We start from the raw sequence: 19,351 nt of genomic DNA on the forward strand, positions 1-19,351 counted from the left end.
AGTACGTAATATCTATATTCGAAAAAATGTTAATGAATTTGAAGCCTCTAAAAAAATGCAGAACAAATTAAGTAATAAACCTTAATTATGTCAACTTATCAAGTCACAGTAAACAAAAACAAAAAAATGAATATTTAAGAACATATAAGTTAAAAGATTTGTGAAATTTTGGCTTACTTTGATGGTAAAATGCACGAAACAAAAAGCTTCGAGAAGAGAAGAAAGAGCAGAGTAGCAAGAATGATAACGAGAAGACGAATGAAATGAAGAAAAATGAAAGAAGAGTGATGTTTGTTTCTTATATAAGCTTTAGACCTCAGTTTATAGGCACAACACTTGCATCCAAATTCAAGTTAGCAGGATCCATTTTCACATCAGATTTGTCCTTAGCAGGATCCACCTTCACAGGTTTGTCATTAGGAGCCATCTAAAATAAGAAGAAATGTGAACTTAGGAACACTTATATCAGCATTAAAAATCACATACATTTTTACAAGCAAAACAGTAACATGATTAAAAATTTATTGAACATTATACCAAAACTTACCACAAATATACCAAAATATAATACATGAAATTCTAAACGCATAACATATACCAATCAATCGGACATAAACAAATTGCGAAATCAAGGAATAAAATTACAAATTTTAAAATCAATTGGCCGGAATCAAACTTCAAAGTACCTAATATCTATATCCGAACAAATGTTAATGAATTTGAAGCCTCTACCAAAAAATGCAGAACAAATTAAGTGTAAAATCCTAATTATGTCAACTAATCAAGTCATAGTAAACAAAAACAAGAAAACAAAGATTTAAGATCATATAGGATAAAAGATACGAGAACTTTTGCCTTACTTTGATGGTAAAATGAACGGAAAAAGAAGCTTCGAGAAGAGAAGAATGAGCACTGTAGCGAGAACGAGAACGAAAAAGAAGACGAATGAAATGAAGAAAAATGAAAGAAGAGTGAGTGATATTTCTTATATAAGCTTTAGACCTCAGTTGATAGGCTTAACACTTGCATCCAAATTCAAGTTAGCAGGATCCATTTTCACGTCAGATTTGTCCTTAGCATGATCCACTTTCACAAGTTTGTCATTTGCGGCCATCTAAAACAAGAAGAAATTAGAACTTAGGAACACTCATATCCGCATAAAAAATCACATGCATTTTTACAAGAAAAACAACAAAATGTTAAAATTTTCTTGAACATTATACCAAAATTTATCACAAATATACCAAAATATAATACGTGAAATTCTAAACGCATAACTTATACCAATCAATCGGACATAAAAAAATTGCGAAATCAACGAATAACATAAACAAATTGTGAAATCAATTGGCCGTAATCAAACTACGAAGTACATAATATCTATATTCGAACAAATGTTAACGAATTTGAAGCCTCTAACAAAAAATGCAGAACAAATTAAGTTTAAAACCCTAATTATGTCAACTAATCAAGTCACAGTAAACAAAAACAAAAAAAACAAAGATTTAAGAACATATAAGATAAAAGATACGAGAAATTTTGCCTAACTTTTACGGTAAAATGAACGGAAAAAGAAGCTTCGAGAAGAGAAGAAAGAGCATAGTAGCGAGAATGAGAAGGATCAATAATAAAATATACCAATCAATCGGACATAAACAAATTGCAAAATCAAGGAATAAAATAAACAAATAGTGAAATCTATAGGCCGGAATCAAACTACGAAGTACCTAATATCTATATCCGAACAAATGTTAACGAATTTGAAGCCTCTTACAAAAAATGCAGAACAAATTAAGTGTAAAACGCTAATTATGTCAACTAATCAATTCATAGTAAACAAAATCAGGAAAACAAATTTTTAAGAACATATAAGATAAAAGATTCGAGAAATTTTGCCTTACTTTGATGGTAAAATGAACGGAACAAGAAGCTTCGAGAAGAGAAGAAAGAGCACCAGAGCGAGAACGAGAATGAGAAGACGAATGAAATGAAGAAAAATGAAAGAAGAGTGAAGTATGTTTCATATATACGCTTTAGACCTCAGTTGATATGCACATCACTTGCATCAAACTTCAAGTTAGCAGGATCCATTTTCACGTCAGATTTGTTCTTAGCAGAATCCACTTTCAGAGGTTTGTCATTAGCAGCCATCTAAAACAAGAAGAAACCAGAACTTAGGAACACTCATATCAATATAAAAAATCACATAAATTTTTACAAGCAAAACAACAACATGATTAAAAATTTATCAAACATTATACCAAAATTTATCGCAAATATACCAAAATATAATACCTGAAATTCTAAATGCATAACATATACCAATCAATCGGACATAAAAAATTGCGAAATCAACAAATAACATAACCAAATTGTGAAATCAATTGGCCGGAATTAAACTACGAAGTACCTAATATCTATATCTGAACAAATGTTAACGAATTTGAAGCCTCTAACAAAAAATCCATAACAAATTAAGTGTCAAACCCTAATTATGTCAACTAATCAAGTCACAGTAAACAAAAACAGGAAAACAAATATTTAAGAACATATAAGATAAAAGATACGAGAAATTTTGCCTCGCTTTGATGGCAAAATGAACGGAAAAAGAAGCTTCGAGAAGAGAAGAATGAGCACTGTAGCGAGAACGAGAACGAAAAAGAAGACGAATGAAATGAAGAAAAATGAAAGAAGAGTGAAGTATGTTTATTATATAAGCTTTAGACCTCAGTTGAAAACGATTATTTGATTTGATACGGCTAGATAGCAAAGTCAAGAGCACACTTTTGCCTTTTATTTGATAGAATTGTGTGTTACTAATTTTGCTCATATTTTCGTTAAAAGACTAAATTATAAATTATAGGATTTAAAAGATTTTGAGATTAATTTCTATGCACTTTTGATGTAACAATTTTCATTTCAGCCAATCATAAATATTACTCTTTAAATAATTACAATAAAAAGTTAAATTTTAATAAATATTTAATGGCCACGATTTACTGACAGTGTAAAACTGCTTTACACTGTCCATGCATACCAATTAAATTCAAAGATTTTTTAGTTTAACTAATAGATGACAATAAATTAAAAACGCATTAGAAAAAGTTTAATATTTTGATTGATAAATATTTAAATAATATACACAAATTAAATGTTAAAGAAGAAATGTAGATATAATAAGATATATAAATAGAAGATGAAAAGGTAAATGGAATAGTAAAAAGGCGTCCTCAATAGTGAACGACACTGGAAAAAAGTAGTAGTAGTTATGATGATAGCGACCCGTACAAATAGTGAATTTCAGTGATAAAATTCACATAATAGAAGTATTATAACGATAGTGACCCATAAGAATAATGAGTTTCAGTGATACAATTTACAGGTGTTTATAAAATTTACAAATATCACAATTTTTATAGATACAACAATTTTAATTGTCACATTGTGGTTTTTATAAAGACAAATAATATGACTGTTTTTTAACTTCAAAGAAATGTGAGGTCACTTTTTGGTCACTTTATGCTTTTTTATAAAGGAAGAGGAAGATAAACACTTTAATTTTTTATCTAATATTTTCTAATTTTATTTATATTCTCTTCCTTTTTTCATATCTTCCATGTTTTTATTATTGTTTTGAAGTTTAATATTTTCTTGCAATATTACCTTAGATGAAATATCAAGTAAATATATGAGATGTTCATGTATATATAGTTAGTTGTTATTATAAAATCATTAATAATAAAAAGTATTTATATAAATATTTAACAAATCACCAATATGACCAATCTAATATGCCTAATAAGTATAATTACAATTATTACTAATAACTATGAGTATTTATAAATATTTTGTTGATTAAAAAAAGGTATTGTCGTGATAGTGACCCGTGAAAAATAATAAGTTTCAGTGATAAAATTCATATGAGATAGTAAAATTTACAAAAATCACTCAATGTTTTAAGTTCATACCGGGAGTATTGTTTTTGGGATGGATTTTGGAAAATGGAAAATAAAGAGCTATATACATTTGACAAAATCAAGAAAACAAAAGATTAATGGTTCAGATGGTAGAATTGTTGGATAATTTTGATCATGGTGTGAATTCGATTCTTGGCAATTGCAAATTTTTGCTTTATTTTTTCACGTCAGATTTGTCTTTAGCAGGATCCACCTTCACAGGTTTGTCATTAGCAGCTTTCGTCTTTAGCAGGATCCACCTTCACAGGTTTGTCATTAGCAGCTTTCTAAAACAAGAAGAAACCAAAACTTAGTAACATTAATATCAGCATTAAAAATCACATACATTTTTACAAGCAAAACAGTAACATGAATAAAAATCTATCGAACATTATACCAAAATTTACCACAAATATACCAAAATATAATACCTGAAATTCTAAACGCATAACATATACCAATCAATCGAACATAAAAAAATTGCAAAATCAAGGAATAACATAAAAAAATTGTGAAATCAGTTGACCGGAATCAAACTACGAAGTAACTAATATCTATATCCGAACAAATGTTAACGAATTTGAAGCCTCTAACAAAAAACGCAGAACAAATTAAGTGTAAAACCCTAATTATGTCAACTAATCAAGTCATAGTAAACAAAAACAAGAAAACAAAGATTTAAGATCATATAGGATAAAAGATACGAGAACTTTTGCCTTACTTTGATGGTAAAATGAACGGAAAAAGAAGCTTCGAGAAGAGAAGAAAGAGAACAGTAGCGAGAACGAGAAGGATCAAGAAGACGAATGAAATGAAGAAAAATGAAAGAAGAGTGAGTGATGTTTATTAAATAAGCTTTAGACCTCAGTTGATAGGCACAACACTTGCATCCAAATTCAAGTTGGCAGGATCCTTTTTCACGTCAGATTTGTCCTTAGCAGGATCCACTTTCACAGGTTTGTCATTCGCAGCCATCTAAAACATGAAGAAATTAGAACTTAGGAACACTCATATCCGCATAAAAAATCACATACATTTTAACAAGAAAAACAACATGGTAAAAATTTATTGAACATTATACCAAAATTTATCACAAATATACCAAAATATAATACGTGAAATTCTAAACGCATAACATATACCAATCAATCGGACATAAAAAAATTGCGAAATCAACGAATAACATAAACAAATTGTGAAATCAATTGGGCGGAATCAAAATACGAAGTACCTAATATCTATATTCAAAAAAATGTTAACGAATTTGAAGCCTCTAACAAAAAATGCAGAACAAATTAAGTTTAAAACCCTAATTATGTCAAGTGATCAAGTCACTGTAAAAACAAACAAGAAAACAAAGATTTAAGAACATATAAGATAAAATATACGAGAAATTTTGCCTTACTTTGATGGCAAAATGAACGGAAAAAGAAGCTTCGAGATGTGAAGAAAGAGCACAGTAGCGAGAACAAAAAGGATCAAGAAGACGAATGAAATGAAGAAAAATGAAAGATGAGTGAAGTTTGTTTCTTATATAAACTTTAGACCTCAGTTGATAGGCATATCACTTGCATCCAAATTCAAGTTAGCATGATCCATTTTCACGTCAGATTTGTCCTTAGCAGGATCCACTTTCACAGGATTGTCATTCGCAGCCATCTAAAACAAGAAGAAATCAGAACATAGGAACACTCATATTAGCATAAAAAATCACATACATTTTTACAAGCAAAATAAAAACATGTTTAAAAAATTATTGAACATTATACCAAAATTTATCTCAAATATAACAAAATTTAATACCTGAAATTCTAAACGCATAACATATACCAATCAATCGGACATAAACAAATTGCGAAATCAAAGAATAAAATTAATAAATTGTGAAATCAATTGGCCGAAATTAAACTACGAAGTACCTAATATCTATATCCGAACAAATGTTAACGAATTTGAAGCCTCTAACAAAAAATGCAGAACAAATTAAGTGTAAAACCCTAATTATGTCAACTAATCAAGTCACACTAAACAAAAACAAGAAAAAAAGATTTAAGAACATAAAAGATTCCAGAAATTTTGCCTTACTTTGATGGTAAAATGCACGGAACAAGAAGCTTCGAGAAGAGAAGAAAGAGCACAGAAGCGAGAACGAGAATGAGAAGACGAATGAAATGAAGAAATATGAAATAAGAGTTAAGTATGTTTCTTATATAAGCTTTAGACCTCAATTGATAGGAACATCACTTGAATCCAAATTCAAGTTAGCAGGATCCATTTTCACGTCAGATTTGTCCTTAGCAGGATCCACCTTCACAGGTTGTCATTAGGAGCCATCTAAAACAAGAAGAAACCAAAACTTAGGAACACTCATATCCGTATTAAAAATCACATACATTTTTACAAGAAAAACAACAACATGGTAAAAATTTATTGAACATTATACCAAAATTTATCACAAATATACCCAAATCTAATACGTGAAATTCTAAACGCATAACATATATCAATCAATCGAACATAAACAAATTGCGAAATCAACGAATAACATAAACAAATTGTGAAATCAATTGGTCGAAATCAAACTACGAAGTACCTAATATCTATATTCGAAAAAATGTTAATGAATTTGAAGCCTCTAAAAAAATGCAGAACAAATTAAGTAATAAACCTTAATTATGTCAACTTATCAAGTCACAGTAAACAAAAACAAAAAAATGAATATTTAAGAACATATAAGTTAAAAGATTTGTGAAATTTTGGCTTACTTTGATGGTAAAATGCACGAAACAAAAAGCTTCGAGAAGAGAAGAAAGAGCAGAGTAGCAAGAATGATAACGAGAAGACGAATGAAATGAAGAAAAATGAAAGAAGAGTGATGTTTGTTTCTTATATAAGCTTTAGACCTCAGTTTATAGGCACAACACTTGCATCCAAATTCAAGTTAGCAGGATCCATTTTCACATCAGATTTGTCCTTAGCAGGATCCACCTTCACAGGTTTGTCATTAGGAGCCATCTAAAATAAGAAGAAATGTGAACTTAGGAACACTTATATCAGCATTAAAAATCACATACATTTTTACAAGCAAAACAGTAACATGATTAAAAATTTATTGAACATTATACCAAAACTTACCACAAATATACCAAAATATAATACATGAAATTCTAAACGCATAACATATACCAATCAATCGGACATAAACAAATTGCGAAATCAAGGAATAAAATTACAAATTTTAAAATCAATTGGCCGGAATCAAACTTCAAAGTACCTAATATCTATATCCGAACAAATGTTAATGAATTTGAAGCCTCTAACAAAAAATGCAGAACAAATTAAGTGTAAAATCCTAATTATGTCAACTAATCAAGTCATGGTAAACAAAAACAAGAAAACAAAGATTTAAGATCATATAGGATAAAAGATACGAGAACTTTTGCCTTACTTTGATGGTAAAATGAACGGAAAAAGAAGCTTCGAGAAGAGAAGAATGAGCACTGTAGCGAGAACGAGAACGAAAAAGAAGACGAATGAAATGAAGAAAAATGAAAGAAGAGTGAGTGATATTTCTTATATAAGCTTTAGACCTCAGTTGATAGGCTTAACACTTGCATCCAAATTCAAGTTAGCAGGATCCATTTTCACGTCAGATTTGTCCTTAGCATGATCCACTTTCACAAGTTTGTCATTTGCGGCCATCTAAAACAAGAAGAAATTAGAACTTAGGAACACTCATATCCGCATAAAAAATCACATGCATTTTTACAAGAAAAACAACAAAATGTTAAAATTTTCTTGAACATTATACCAAAATTTATCACAAATATACCAAAATATAATACGTGAAATTCTAAACGCATAACTTATACCAATCAATCGGACATAAAAAAATTGCGAAATCAACGAATAACATAAACAAATTGTGAAATCAATTGGCCGTAATCAAACTACGAAGTACATAATATCTATATTCGAACAAATGTTAACGAATTTGAAGCCTCTAACAAAAAATGCAGAACAAATTAAGTTTAAAACCCTAATTATGTCAACTAATCAAGTCACAGTAAACAAAAACAAAAAAAACAAAGATTTAAGAACATATAAGATAAAAGATACGAGAAATTTTGCCTAACTTTTACGGTAAAATGAACGGAAAAAGAAGCTTCGAGAAGAGAAGAAAGAGCATAGTAGCGAGAATGAGAAGGATCAATAATAAAATATACCAATCAATCGGACATAAACAAATTGCAAAATCAAGGAATAAAATAAACAAATAGTGAAATCTATAGGCCGGAATCAAACTACGAAGTACCTAATATCTATATCCGAACAAATGTTAACGAATTTGAAGCCTCTTACAAAAAATGCAGAACAAATTAAGTGTAAAACGCTAATTATGTCAACTAATCAATTCATAGTAAACAAAATCAGGAAAACAAATTTTTAAGAACATATAAGATAAAAGATTCGAGAAATTTTGCCTTACTTTGATGGTAAAATGAACGGAACAAGAAGCTTCGAGAAGAGAAGAAAGAGCACCAGAGCGAGAACGAGAATGAGAAGACGAATGAAATGAAGAAAAATGAAAGAAGAGTGAAGTATGTTTCATATATACGCTTTAGACCTCAGTTGATATGCACATCACTTGCATCAAACTTCAAGTTAGCAGGATCCATTTTCACGTCAGATTTGTTCTTAGCAGAATCCACTTTCACAGGTTTGTCATTAGCAGCCATCTAAAACAAGAAGAAACCAGAACTTAGGAACACTCATATCAATATAAAAAATCACATAAATTTTTACAAGCAAAACAACAACATGATTAAAAATTTATCAAACATTATACCAAAATTTATCGCAAATATACCAAAATATAATACCTGAAATTCTAAATGCATAACATATACCAATCAATCGGACATAAAAAATTGCGAAATCAACAAATAACATAACCAAATTGTGAAATCAATTGGCCGGAATTAAACTACGAAGTACCTAATATCTATATCTGAACAAATGTTAACGAATTTGAAGCCTCTAACAAAAAATCCATAACAAATTAAGTGTCAAACCCTAATTATGTCAACTAATCAAGTCACAGTAAACAAAAACAGGAAAACAAATATTTAAGAACATATAAGATAAAAGATACGAGAAATTTTGCCTCACTTTGATGGCAAAATGAACGGAAAAAGAAGCTTCGAGAAGAGAAGAATGAGCACTGTAGCGAGAACGAGAACGAAAAAGAAGACGAATGAAATGAAGAAAAATTAAAGAAGAGTGAAGTATGTTTATTATATAAGCTTTAGACCTCAGTTGAAAACGATTATTTGATTTGATACGGCTAGATAGCAAAGTCAAGAGCACACTTTTGCCTTTTATTTGATAGAATTGTGTGTTACTAATTTTGCTCATATTTTCGTTAAAAGACTAAATTATAAATTATAGGATTTAAAAGATTTTGAGATTAATTTCTATGCACTTTTGATGTAACAATTTTCATTTCAACCAATCATAAATATTACTCTTTAAATAATTACAATAAAAAGTTAAATTTTAATAAATATTTAATGGCCACGATTTACTGACAGTGTAAAACTGCTTTACACTGTCCATGCATACCAATTAAATTCAAAGATTTTTTAGTTTAACTAATAGATGACAATAAATTAAAAACGCATTAGAAAAAGTTTAATATTTTGATTGATAAATATTTAAATAATATACACAAATTAAATGTTAAAGAAGAAATGTAGATATAATAAGATATATAAATAGAAGATGAAAAGGTAAATGGAATAGTAAAAAGGCGTCCTCAATAGTGAACGACACTGGAAAAAAGTAGTAGTAGTTATGATGATAGCGACCCGTACAAATAGTGAATTTCAGTGATAAAATTCACATAATAGAAGTATTATAACGATAGTGACCCATAAGAATAATGAGTTTCAGTGATACAATTTACAGGTGTTTATAAAATTTACAAATATCACAATTTTTATAGATACAACAATTTTAATTGTCACATTGTGGTTTTTATAAAGACAAATAATATGACTGTTTTTTAACTTCAAAGAAATGTGAGGTCACTTTTTGGTCACTTTATGCTTTTTTATAAAGGAAGAGGAAGATAAACACTTTAATTTTTTATCTAATATTTTCTAATTTTATTTATATTCTCTTCCTTTTTTCATATCTTCCATGTTTTTATTATTGTTTTGAAGTTTAATATTTTCTTGCAATATTACCTTAGATGAAATATCAAGTAAATATATGAGATGTTCATGTATATATAGTTAGTTGTTATTATAAAATCATTAATAATAAAAAGTATTTATATAAATATTTAACAAATCACCAATATGACCAATCTAATATGCCTAATAAGTATAATTACAATTATTACTAATAACTATGAGTATTTATAAATATTTTGTTGATTAAAAAAAGGTATTGTCGTGATAGTGACCCGTGAAAAATAATAAGTTTCAGTGATAAAATTCATATGAGATAGTAAAATTTACAAAAATCACTCAATGTTTTAAGTTCATACCGGGAGTATTGTTTTTGGGATGGATTTTGGAAAATGGAAAATAAAGAGCTATATACATTTGACAAAATCAAGAAAACAAAAGATTAATGGTTCAGATGGTAGAATTGTTGGATAATTTTGATCATGGTGTGAATTCGATTCTTGGCAATTGCAAATTTTTGCTTTATTTTTTCACGTCAGATTTGTCTTTAGCAGGATCCACCTTCACAGGTTTGTCATTAGCAGCTTTCGTCTTTAGCAGGATCCACCTTCACAGGTTTGTCATTAGCAGCTTTCTAAAACAAGAAGAAACCAAAACTTAGTAACATTAATATCAGCATTAAAAATCACATACATTTTTACAAGCAAAACAGTAACATGAATAAAAATCTATCGAACATTATACCAAAATTTACCACAAATATACCAAAATATAATACCTGAAATTCTAAACGCATAACATATACCAATCAATCGAACATAAAAAATTGCAAAATCAAGGAATAACATAAAAAAAGTTGACCGGAATCAAACTACGAAGTAACTAATATCTATATCCGAACAAATGTTAACGAATTTGAAGCCTCTAACAAAAAATGCAGAACAAATTAAGTGTAAAACCTAATTATGTCAACTAATCAAGTCATAGTAAACAAAAACAAGAAAACAAAGATTTAAGATCATATAGGATAAAAGATACGGGAACTTTTGCCTTACTTTGATGGTAAAATGAACGGAAAAAGAAGCTTCGAGAAGAGAAGAAAGAGAACAGTAGCGAGAACGAGAAGGATCAAGAAGACGAATGAAATGAAGAAAAATGAAAGAAGAGTGAGTGATGTTTATTAAATAAGCTTTAGACCTCAGTTGATAGGCACAACACTTGCATCCAAATTCAAGTTGGCAGGATCCTTTTTCACGTCAGATTTGTCCTTAGCAGGATCCACTTTCACAGGTTTGTCATTCGCAGCCATCTAAAACATGAAGAAATTAGAACTTAGGAACACTCATATCCGCATAAAAAATCACATACATTTTAACAAGAAAAGCAACATGGTAAAAATTTATTGAACATTATACCAAAATTTATCACAAATATACCAAAATATAATACGTGAAATTCTAAACGCATAACATATACCAATCAATCGGACATAAAAAAATTGCGAAATCAACGAATAACATAAACAAATTGTGAAATCAATTGGGCGGAATCAAAATACGAAGTACCTAATATCTATATTCAAAAAAATGTTAACGAATTTGAAGCCTCTAACAAAAAATGCAGAACAAATTAAGTTTAAAACCCTAATTATGTCAAGTGATCAAGTCACTGTAAAAAAAACAAGAAAACAAAGATTTAAGAACATATAAGATAAAATATACGAGAAATTTTGCCTTACTTTGATGGCAAAATGAACGGAAAAAGAAGCTTCGAGATGTGAAGAAAGAGCACAGTAGCGAGAACAAAAAGGATCAAGAAGACGAATGAAATGAAGAAAAATGAAAGATGAGTGAAGTTTGTTTCTTATATAAACTTTAGACCTCGGTTGATAGGCATATCACTTGCATCCAAATTCAAGTTAGCATGATCCATTTTCACGTCAGATTTGTCCTTAGCAGGATCCACTTTCACAGGATTGTCATTCGCAGCCATCTAAAACAAGAAGAAATCAGAACATAGGAACACTCATATTAGCATAAAAAATCACATACATTATACCAAAATTTATCTCAAATATAACAAAATTTAATACCTGAAATTCTAAACGCATAACATATACCAATCAATCGGACATAAACAAATTGCGAAATCAAAGAATAAAATTAATAAATTGTGAAATCAATTGGCCGGAATTAAACTACGAAGTACCTAATATCTATATCCGAACAAATGTTAACGAATTTGAAGCCTCTAACAAAAAATGCAGAACAAATTAAGTGTAAAACCCTAATTATGTCAACTAATCAAGTCACACTAAACAAAAACAAGAAAAAAAGATTTAAGAACATAAAAGATTCGAGAAATTTTGCCTTACTTTGATGGTAAAATGCACGGAACAAGAAACTTCGAGAAGAGAAGAAAGAGCACAGAAGCGAGAACGAGAATGAGAAGACGAATGAAATGAAGAAATATGAAATAAGAGTTAAGTATGTTTCTTATATAAGCTTTAGACCTCAATTGATAGGAACATCACTTGAATCCAAATTCAAGTTAACAGGATCCATTTTCACGTCAGATTTGTCCTTAGCAGGATCCACCTTCACAGGTTGTCATTAGGAGCCATCTAAAACAAGAAGAAACCAAAACTTAGGAACACTCATATCCGTATTAAAAATCACATACATTTTTACAAGAAAAACAACAACATGGTAAAAATTTATTGAACATTATACCAAAATTTATCACAAATATACCAAAATCTAATACGTGAAATTCTAAACGCATAACATATATCAATCAATCGAACATAAACAAATTGCGAAATCAACGAATAACATAAACAAATTGTGAAATCAATTGGTCGAAATCAAACTACGAAGTACCTAATATCTATATTCGAAAAAATGTTAATGAATTTGAAGCCTCTAAAAAAATGCAAAACAAATTAAGTAACAAACCCTAATTATGTCAACTTATCAAGTCACAGTAAACAAAAACAAAAAAATGAATATTTAAGAACATATAAGTTAAAAGATTTGTGAAATTTTGGCTTACTTTGATGGTAAAATGCACGAAACAAAAAGCTTCGAGAAGAGAAGAAAGAGCAGAGTAGCAAGAATGAGAACGAGAAGACGAATGAAATGAAGAAAAATGAAAGAAGAGTGATGTTTGTTTCTTATATAAGCTTTAGACCTCAGTTTATAGGCACAACACTTGCATCCAAATTCAAGTTAGCAGGATCCATTTTCACATCATATTTGTCCTTAGCAGGATCCACCTTCACAGGTTTGTCATTAGGAGCCATCTAAAATAAGAATTAATGTGAACTTAGGAACACTTATATCAGCATTAAAAATCACATACATTTTTACAAGCAAAACAGTAACATGATTAAAAATTTATTGAACATTATACCAAAACTTACCACAAATATACCAAAATATAATACATGAAATTCTAAACGCATAACATATACCAATCAATCGGACATAAACAAATTGCGAAATCAAGGAATAAAATTACAAATTTTAAAATCAATTGGCCGGAATCAAACTTCAAAGTACCTAATATCTATATCCGAACAAATGTTAATGAATTTGAAGCCTCTAACAAAAAATGCAGAACAAATTAAGTGTAAAATCCTAATTATGTCAACTAATCAAGTCATGGTAAACAAAAACAAGAAAACAAAGATTTAAGATCATATAGGATAAAAGATACGAGAACTTTTGCCTTACTTTGATGGTAAAATGAACGGAAAAAGAAGCTTCGAGAAGAGAAGAATGAGCACTGTAGCGAGAACGAGAACGAAAAAGAAGACAAATGAAATGAAGAAAAATGAAAGAAGAGTGAGTGATATTTCTTATATAAGCTTTAGACCTCAGTTGATAGGCTTAACACTTGCATCCAAATTCAAGTTAGCAGGATCCATTTTCACGTCAGATTTGTCCTTAGCTTGATCCACTTTCACAAGTTTGTCATTTGCGGCCATCTAAAACAAGAAGAAATTAGAACTTAGGAACACTCATATCCGCATAAAAAATCACATGCATTTTTACAAGAAAAACAACAAAATGTTAAAATTTTCTTGAACATTATACCAAAATTTATCACAAATATACCAAAATATAATATGTGAAATTCTAAACGCATAACTTATACCAATCAATCGGACATAAAAAAATTGCGAAATCAACGAATAACATAAACAAATTGTGAAATCAATTGGCCGAAATCAAACTACGAAGTACATAATATCTATATTCGAACAAATGTTAACGAATTTGAAGCCTCTAACAAAAAATGCAGAACAAATTAAGTTTAAAACCCTAATTATGTCAACTAATCAAGTCACAGTAAACAAAAACAAAAATAACAAAGATTTAAGAACATATAAGATAAAAGATACGAGAAATTTTGCCTAACTTTTACGGTAAAATGAACGGAAAAAGAAGCTTCGAGAAGAGAAGAAAGAGCATAGTAGCGAGAATGAGAAGGATCAATAATAAAATATACCAATCAATCGGACATAAACAAATTGCAAAATCAAAGAATAAAATAAACAAATTGTGAAATCTATAGGCCGGAATCAAACTACGAAGTACCTAATATCTATATCCGAACAAATGTTAACGAATTTGAAGCCTCTTACAAAAAATGCAGAACAAATTAAGTGTAAAACCCTAATTAAGTCAACTAATCAATTCATAGTAAACAAAAACAGGAAAACAAATTTTTAAGAACATATAAGATAAAAGATTCGAGAATTTTTGCCTTACTTTGATGGTAAAATGAACGGAACAAGAAGCTTCGCGAAGAGAAGAAAGAGCATTTGAGCGAGAACGAGAACGAGAAGACAAATGAAATGAAGAAAAATGAAACAAGAGTGAAGTATGTTTCTTATATAAGCTTTAGACCTCATTTGATATGCACATCTCTTGCATCCAACTTCAAGTTAGCAGGATCCATTTTCAAGTCAGATTTGTTCTAAGCAGGATTCACTTTCACTGGTTTGTCATTAGCAGCCATCTAAAACAAGAAGAAACCAGAACTTAAGAACACTCATATCAATATAAAAAATCACATACATTTTTTCAAGCAAAACCACAACATGATTAAAAATTTATCAAACATTATACCAAAATTTATCGCAAATATACCAAAATATAATACCTGAAATTCTAAACGCATAACATATACCAATCAATCGGACATAAAAAATTGCGAAATCAACAAATAACATAACCAAATTGTGAAATCAATTGGCCGAATTAAACTACGAAGTACCTAATATCTATATCCGGACAAATGTTAACGAATTTAAAGCCTTCTAACAAAAAATGCAGAACAAATTAAGTGTAAAACCCTAATTATTGAAGGATAGAAAAACACTTAGAAAGGGGGGGTTTGAATAAGTGTAGTCTAAAAACTTGAACGATAAAAATAAATTGCACAGTTATTTTTATCCTGGTTCGTTGTTAACTAAACTACTCCAGTCCACCCCCGCGGAGTGATTTACCTCACCTGAGGATTTAATCCACTAATCGTAACAGATTACAATAGTTTTCCACTTAGCCCACGACTAAGTCTTCTAGAGTATCCTGATCACAACCTGATCACTCTAGGAACAAATGCTTAGACACAAGCTAAGACTTTCTTAGAGTATCCTGACCACCACGTGATCACTCTAATTACAACTGCTTAGACACAAGCTAAGACTTCCTAGAGTATCCTGATCAACACTTGATCACTCTAGTTACTTACAAATTAATGTAATCAAATAAGAGTTTTACAATGCTTCTGAAAAGCTATAATCACAACAGTGATATTTCTCTTAACGTTTAAGCTTAATCTCACTAATATATTACAACAGCAATGTAGTGAGCTTTGATGAAGATGAAGTTTCTGAGCTTTGAGTTTGAACAGCGTTTCAGCAAGTCTTTCAGAATAATTTCGTTCAGAATTGGTTCTTTCAAAATCGTCAACCTTGCTTCTCATCAGAACTTCATATTTATAGGCGTTTGAGAAGATGACCGTTGGGCGCATTTAATGCTTTGCGTATTCCGTACAGCATTGCATTTAATGTTTCACGCTTTTGTCAACTACCTCGAGCCTTGTTCACGCTGTGTCTACTGACGTTGCCTTTAATAGCTTCCAACGTTCCTTTTGTCAGTCAGCGTAGCCTGCCACCTGTACTTTCTTCTGATCTGATGTTTGTGAATAAAATATTTGAATATCATCAGAGTCAAACAGCTTGGTGCATAGCATCTTCTTGTCTTCTGACCTTGAAGTGCTTCTGAGCGTGATACCATGAGAACTTCAGTGCTTCTGCTTCTGATCTCAAGTTCTTCTGATGCTTCCATAGACCCATGTTCTGATTCTGCCTTGACCATCTTCTGATGTCTTGCCAGACCATGTTCTGATGTTGCATGCTGAACCTTCTGAGACAAAGCTTCTGAGCGCTGATTTGTGCATACTCTTTATATATTTCCTGAAAGGGAAATTGCAATGTATTAGAGTACCACATTATCTCACACAAAATTCATATCCTTGTTATCATCAAAACTAAGAATATTGATCAGAACAAATCTTGTTCTAACAATTATGTCAACTAATCAAGTCACAGTAAACAAAAACGAGAAAACAAAGATTTAAGAACATCAAAGATAAAAGATACGAGAAATTTTGCCTTACTTTGATGGTAAAATGAACGGAAAAAGAAGCTTCGAGAAGAGAAGAAAGAGCACAGTAGGGAGAACGAGAACGATAAAGAATACGAATGAAATGAAGAAAAATGAAAGAAGAGTGAACTATGTTTCTTATATAAGCTTTAGACCTCAGTTGATAGGCACAACACTTGCATCCGAATTCAAGTTAGCAGGATCCATTTTCACGTCAGATTTGTCTTTAGCAGGATCCACCTTCACAGGTTTGTCATTAGCAGCTATCTAAAACAAGAAGAAACCAAAACTTAGTAACATTAATATCAGCATTAAAAATCACATACATTTTTACAAGCAAAACAGTAACATGAATAAAAATCTATCGAACATTATACCAAAATTTACCACAAATATACCAAAATATAATACCTGAAATTCTAAACGCATAACATATACCAATCAATCGGACATAAAAAAATTGCAAAATCAAGGAATAACATAAAAAAATTGTGAAATCAGTTGGCCAGAATCAAACTACGAAGTAACTAATATCTATATCCGAACAAATGTTAACGAATTTGAAGCCTCTAACAAAAAATGCAGAACAAATTAAGTGTAAAACCCTAATTATGTCAACTAATCAAGTCATAGTAAACAAAAACAAGAATACCAAGATTTTAGAACATATAAGATAAAAGATTCGAGAAATTTTACCTTACATTGATGGTAAAATGCACGGAACAAGAAGCTTTGAGAAGAGAAGAAAGAGCACAGTAGCGAGAACGAGAACAAGAAGACATATATAAATGATATGAATTTGCGATCAGAAAGAGCAGACGGCTAAAGACAAATTAAACAGCTATAGCATAAGCATGTGAATATGTCTCCCCCTGAGATTAACAATCTCCCCCTGAGATGAATAATCTCCCTCTGAAATAAATACTCGAAGAACTTTAATAATAAAAGACTTCCCTGATTATTTCGGTAGAGACGATCACATAAGCTTCTGTCTTCTGATAATTCATAGCTTCTGACTTCTGCTTCCATTGGACAGCTTCAGAACTTGAATTTCTTTAGATCCATGGAACACTCACAGCTTCTGATTCCTGCTTCCATTTAGGACAGCTTCTGAACTTGAATTTCTTTGATCTTCAGAACATTCACAGCTTCTGATTCCTGCTTCCATTTAGGAAAGCTTCAGAACTTGAATTTCTTTGATCTTCAGAACATTCACAGCTTCTGATTCATGCTTCCATTTAGGACAGCTTCAGAACTTGAGTTTTCTGGATCTTTAGAACATTCACAGCTTCTGATTTCTGCTTCCCTCGGATAGCTTTAGAGCTTTGAATTTCTTCTTACATCACTTCATGCTAGATTGTATCAGAACATTGTTGAATGTACCAGAGCATCATCAGAGCATCTCTACATCCTGAAATGTTACAGAACAAAACTAAACGACAAAAGTCAGCATGAATGAATCAGAACATAAAATATGTTTCAGAACACATAATATGTATCAGAGCCATATAAGCCATATAGAATATATCAGATCCAATAGACAATGTATCAGAGCAAATAGACAATGATTTGGATCATATTCTATTATCAGAATTTCTGATCATTCTTCCTTCTTGCTTCTGATTCTGAAGCTTCCTAGCACTCAGCTTGCTTCAAGAATCCAAGAGCTTGATTCATTTTGTTGCTTCTTATGTTGATCTTGAATCTTTGATTCCTGCAACAACACAACATAAAAACATAGAACTTTGCAAGTTCTGTTAGTAAAGTAACTGATTAAATCAAATCATTTATCACATATTTCTCCCCCTTTTTGTCATATCATCAAAAACATAAAAGATTCAGATAAAAACAAAAAGAAACACACGGAAGAAAAAGGATGATTTTCATTGAAGTTCAACCAGACAAGTACATAAGTACACAAAGAGAAGGAAGACAAGATGCACAAAACAGATGCAGCAAAAGCAAAAACAAAACAACAAAGACTCAATCTAAGACGGCCCTAGCCTTGACAAGATCTTGGCCAGCATCTCTTGAACCTCATTGTTGTGCTCATTCTGCTTCTCTATGAAAGCTCTAAACTCAGCATTGACTGAGCTTTGCTCATCCTGGTTCTTCTGAAGAACTTCCAAAGTCCTTGCAAGATGGGAAGGTTCATCAGAAGAAGCTTCACAGCTTCTATCCACAGGGACGGCATTCTGATCCGCGGCTCCCATAGTTAGATTAGTTACAGGATTTTCCTCAACAGGAATTGTTTCATCAACATGATCTTCTACATCTGCTTCTTGCATAGAAGCATCTCCATAATCGGCAGCTGGAATCTCAGAATCTCCATTCTCAAGTGCCTGAAGAATGGCAGCTAGATTCCTGGGGGCAGAAGGACCTTCAACTTCTGGTGGGTCAACAACTTCTGGAATGACCAAGCTTGGGTCTTCCTTAGAAGGGTTTTCCCTCAGAAAGTCAAAGAGGGTCTTGAAATCCCCTAGCAGAACTGGATATTGAGGTATCCAGACAACAATCT

The 19,351-nt window shown here is 30.7% G+C and overlaps 1 protein-coding gene across 1 annotated transcript in view; it reads right to left on the bottom strand.

Annotated features, from left to right (window-relative positions):
- Nucleotides 1-2,313, bottom strand: part of LOC131649967 (uncharacterized) — a 5,592-nt gene extending 3,279 nt beyond the window's left edge. Inside the window, exons 1-5 of the mRNA XM_058919707.1 lie at nt 2,296-2,313; nt 2,056-2,151; nt 1,024-1,114; nt 548-579; nt 335-427 (exon numbers count right to left, since the gene is read on the bottom strand). Coding sequence (XP_058775690.1) covers nt 335-427; nt 548-579; nt 1,024-1,114; nt 2,056-2,151; nt 2,296-2,313 — 330 coding nt within the window. The remainder of the gene's footprint in view (nt 1-334; nt 428-547; nt 580-1,023; nt 1,115-2,055; nt 2,152-2,295) is intronic.
- Between the last annotated feature and the right edge of the window lie 17,038 nt (nt 2,314-19,351).

The sequence above is a fragment of the Vicia villosa genome, linkage group LG2, assembly GCF_029867415.1.
Source record: "Vicia villosa cultivar HV-30 ecotype Madison, WI linkage group LG2, Vvil1.0, whole genome shotgun sequence".
NCBI classification, from domain to species: Eukaryota; Viridiplantae; Streptophyta; class Magnoliopsida; order Fabales; family Fabaceae; genus Vicia; species Vicia villosa.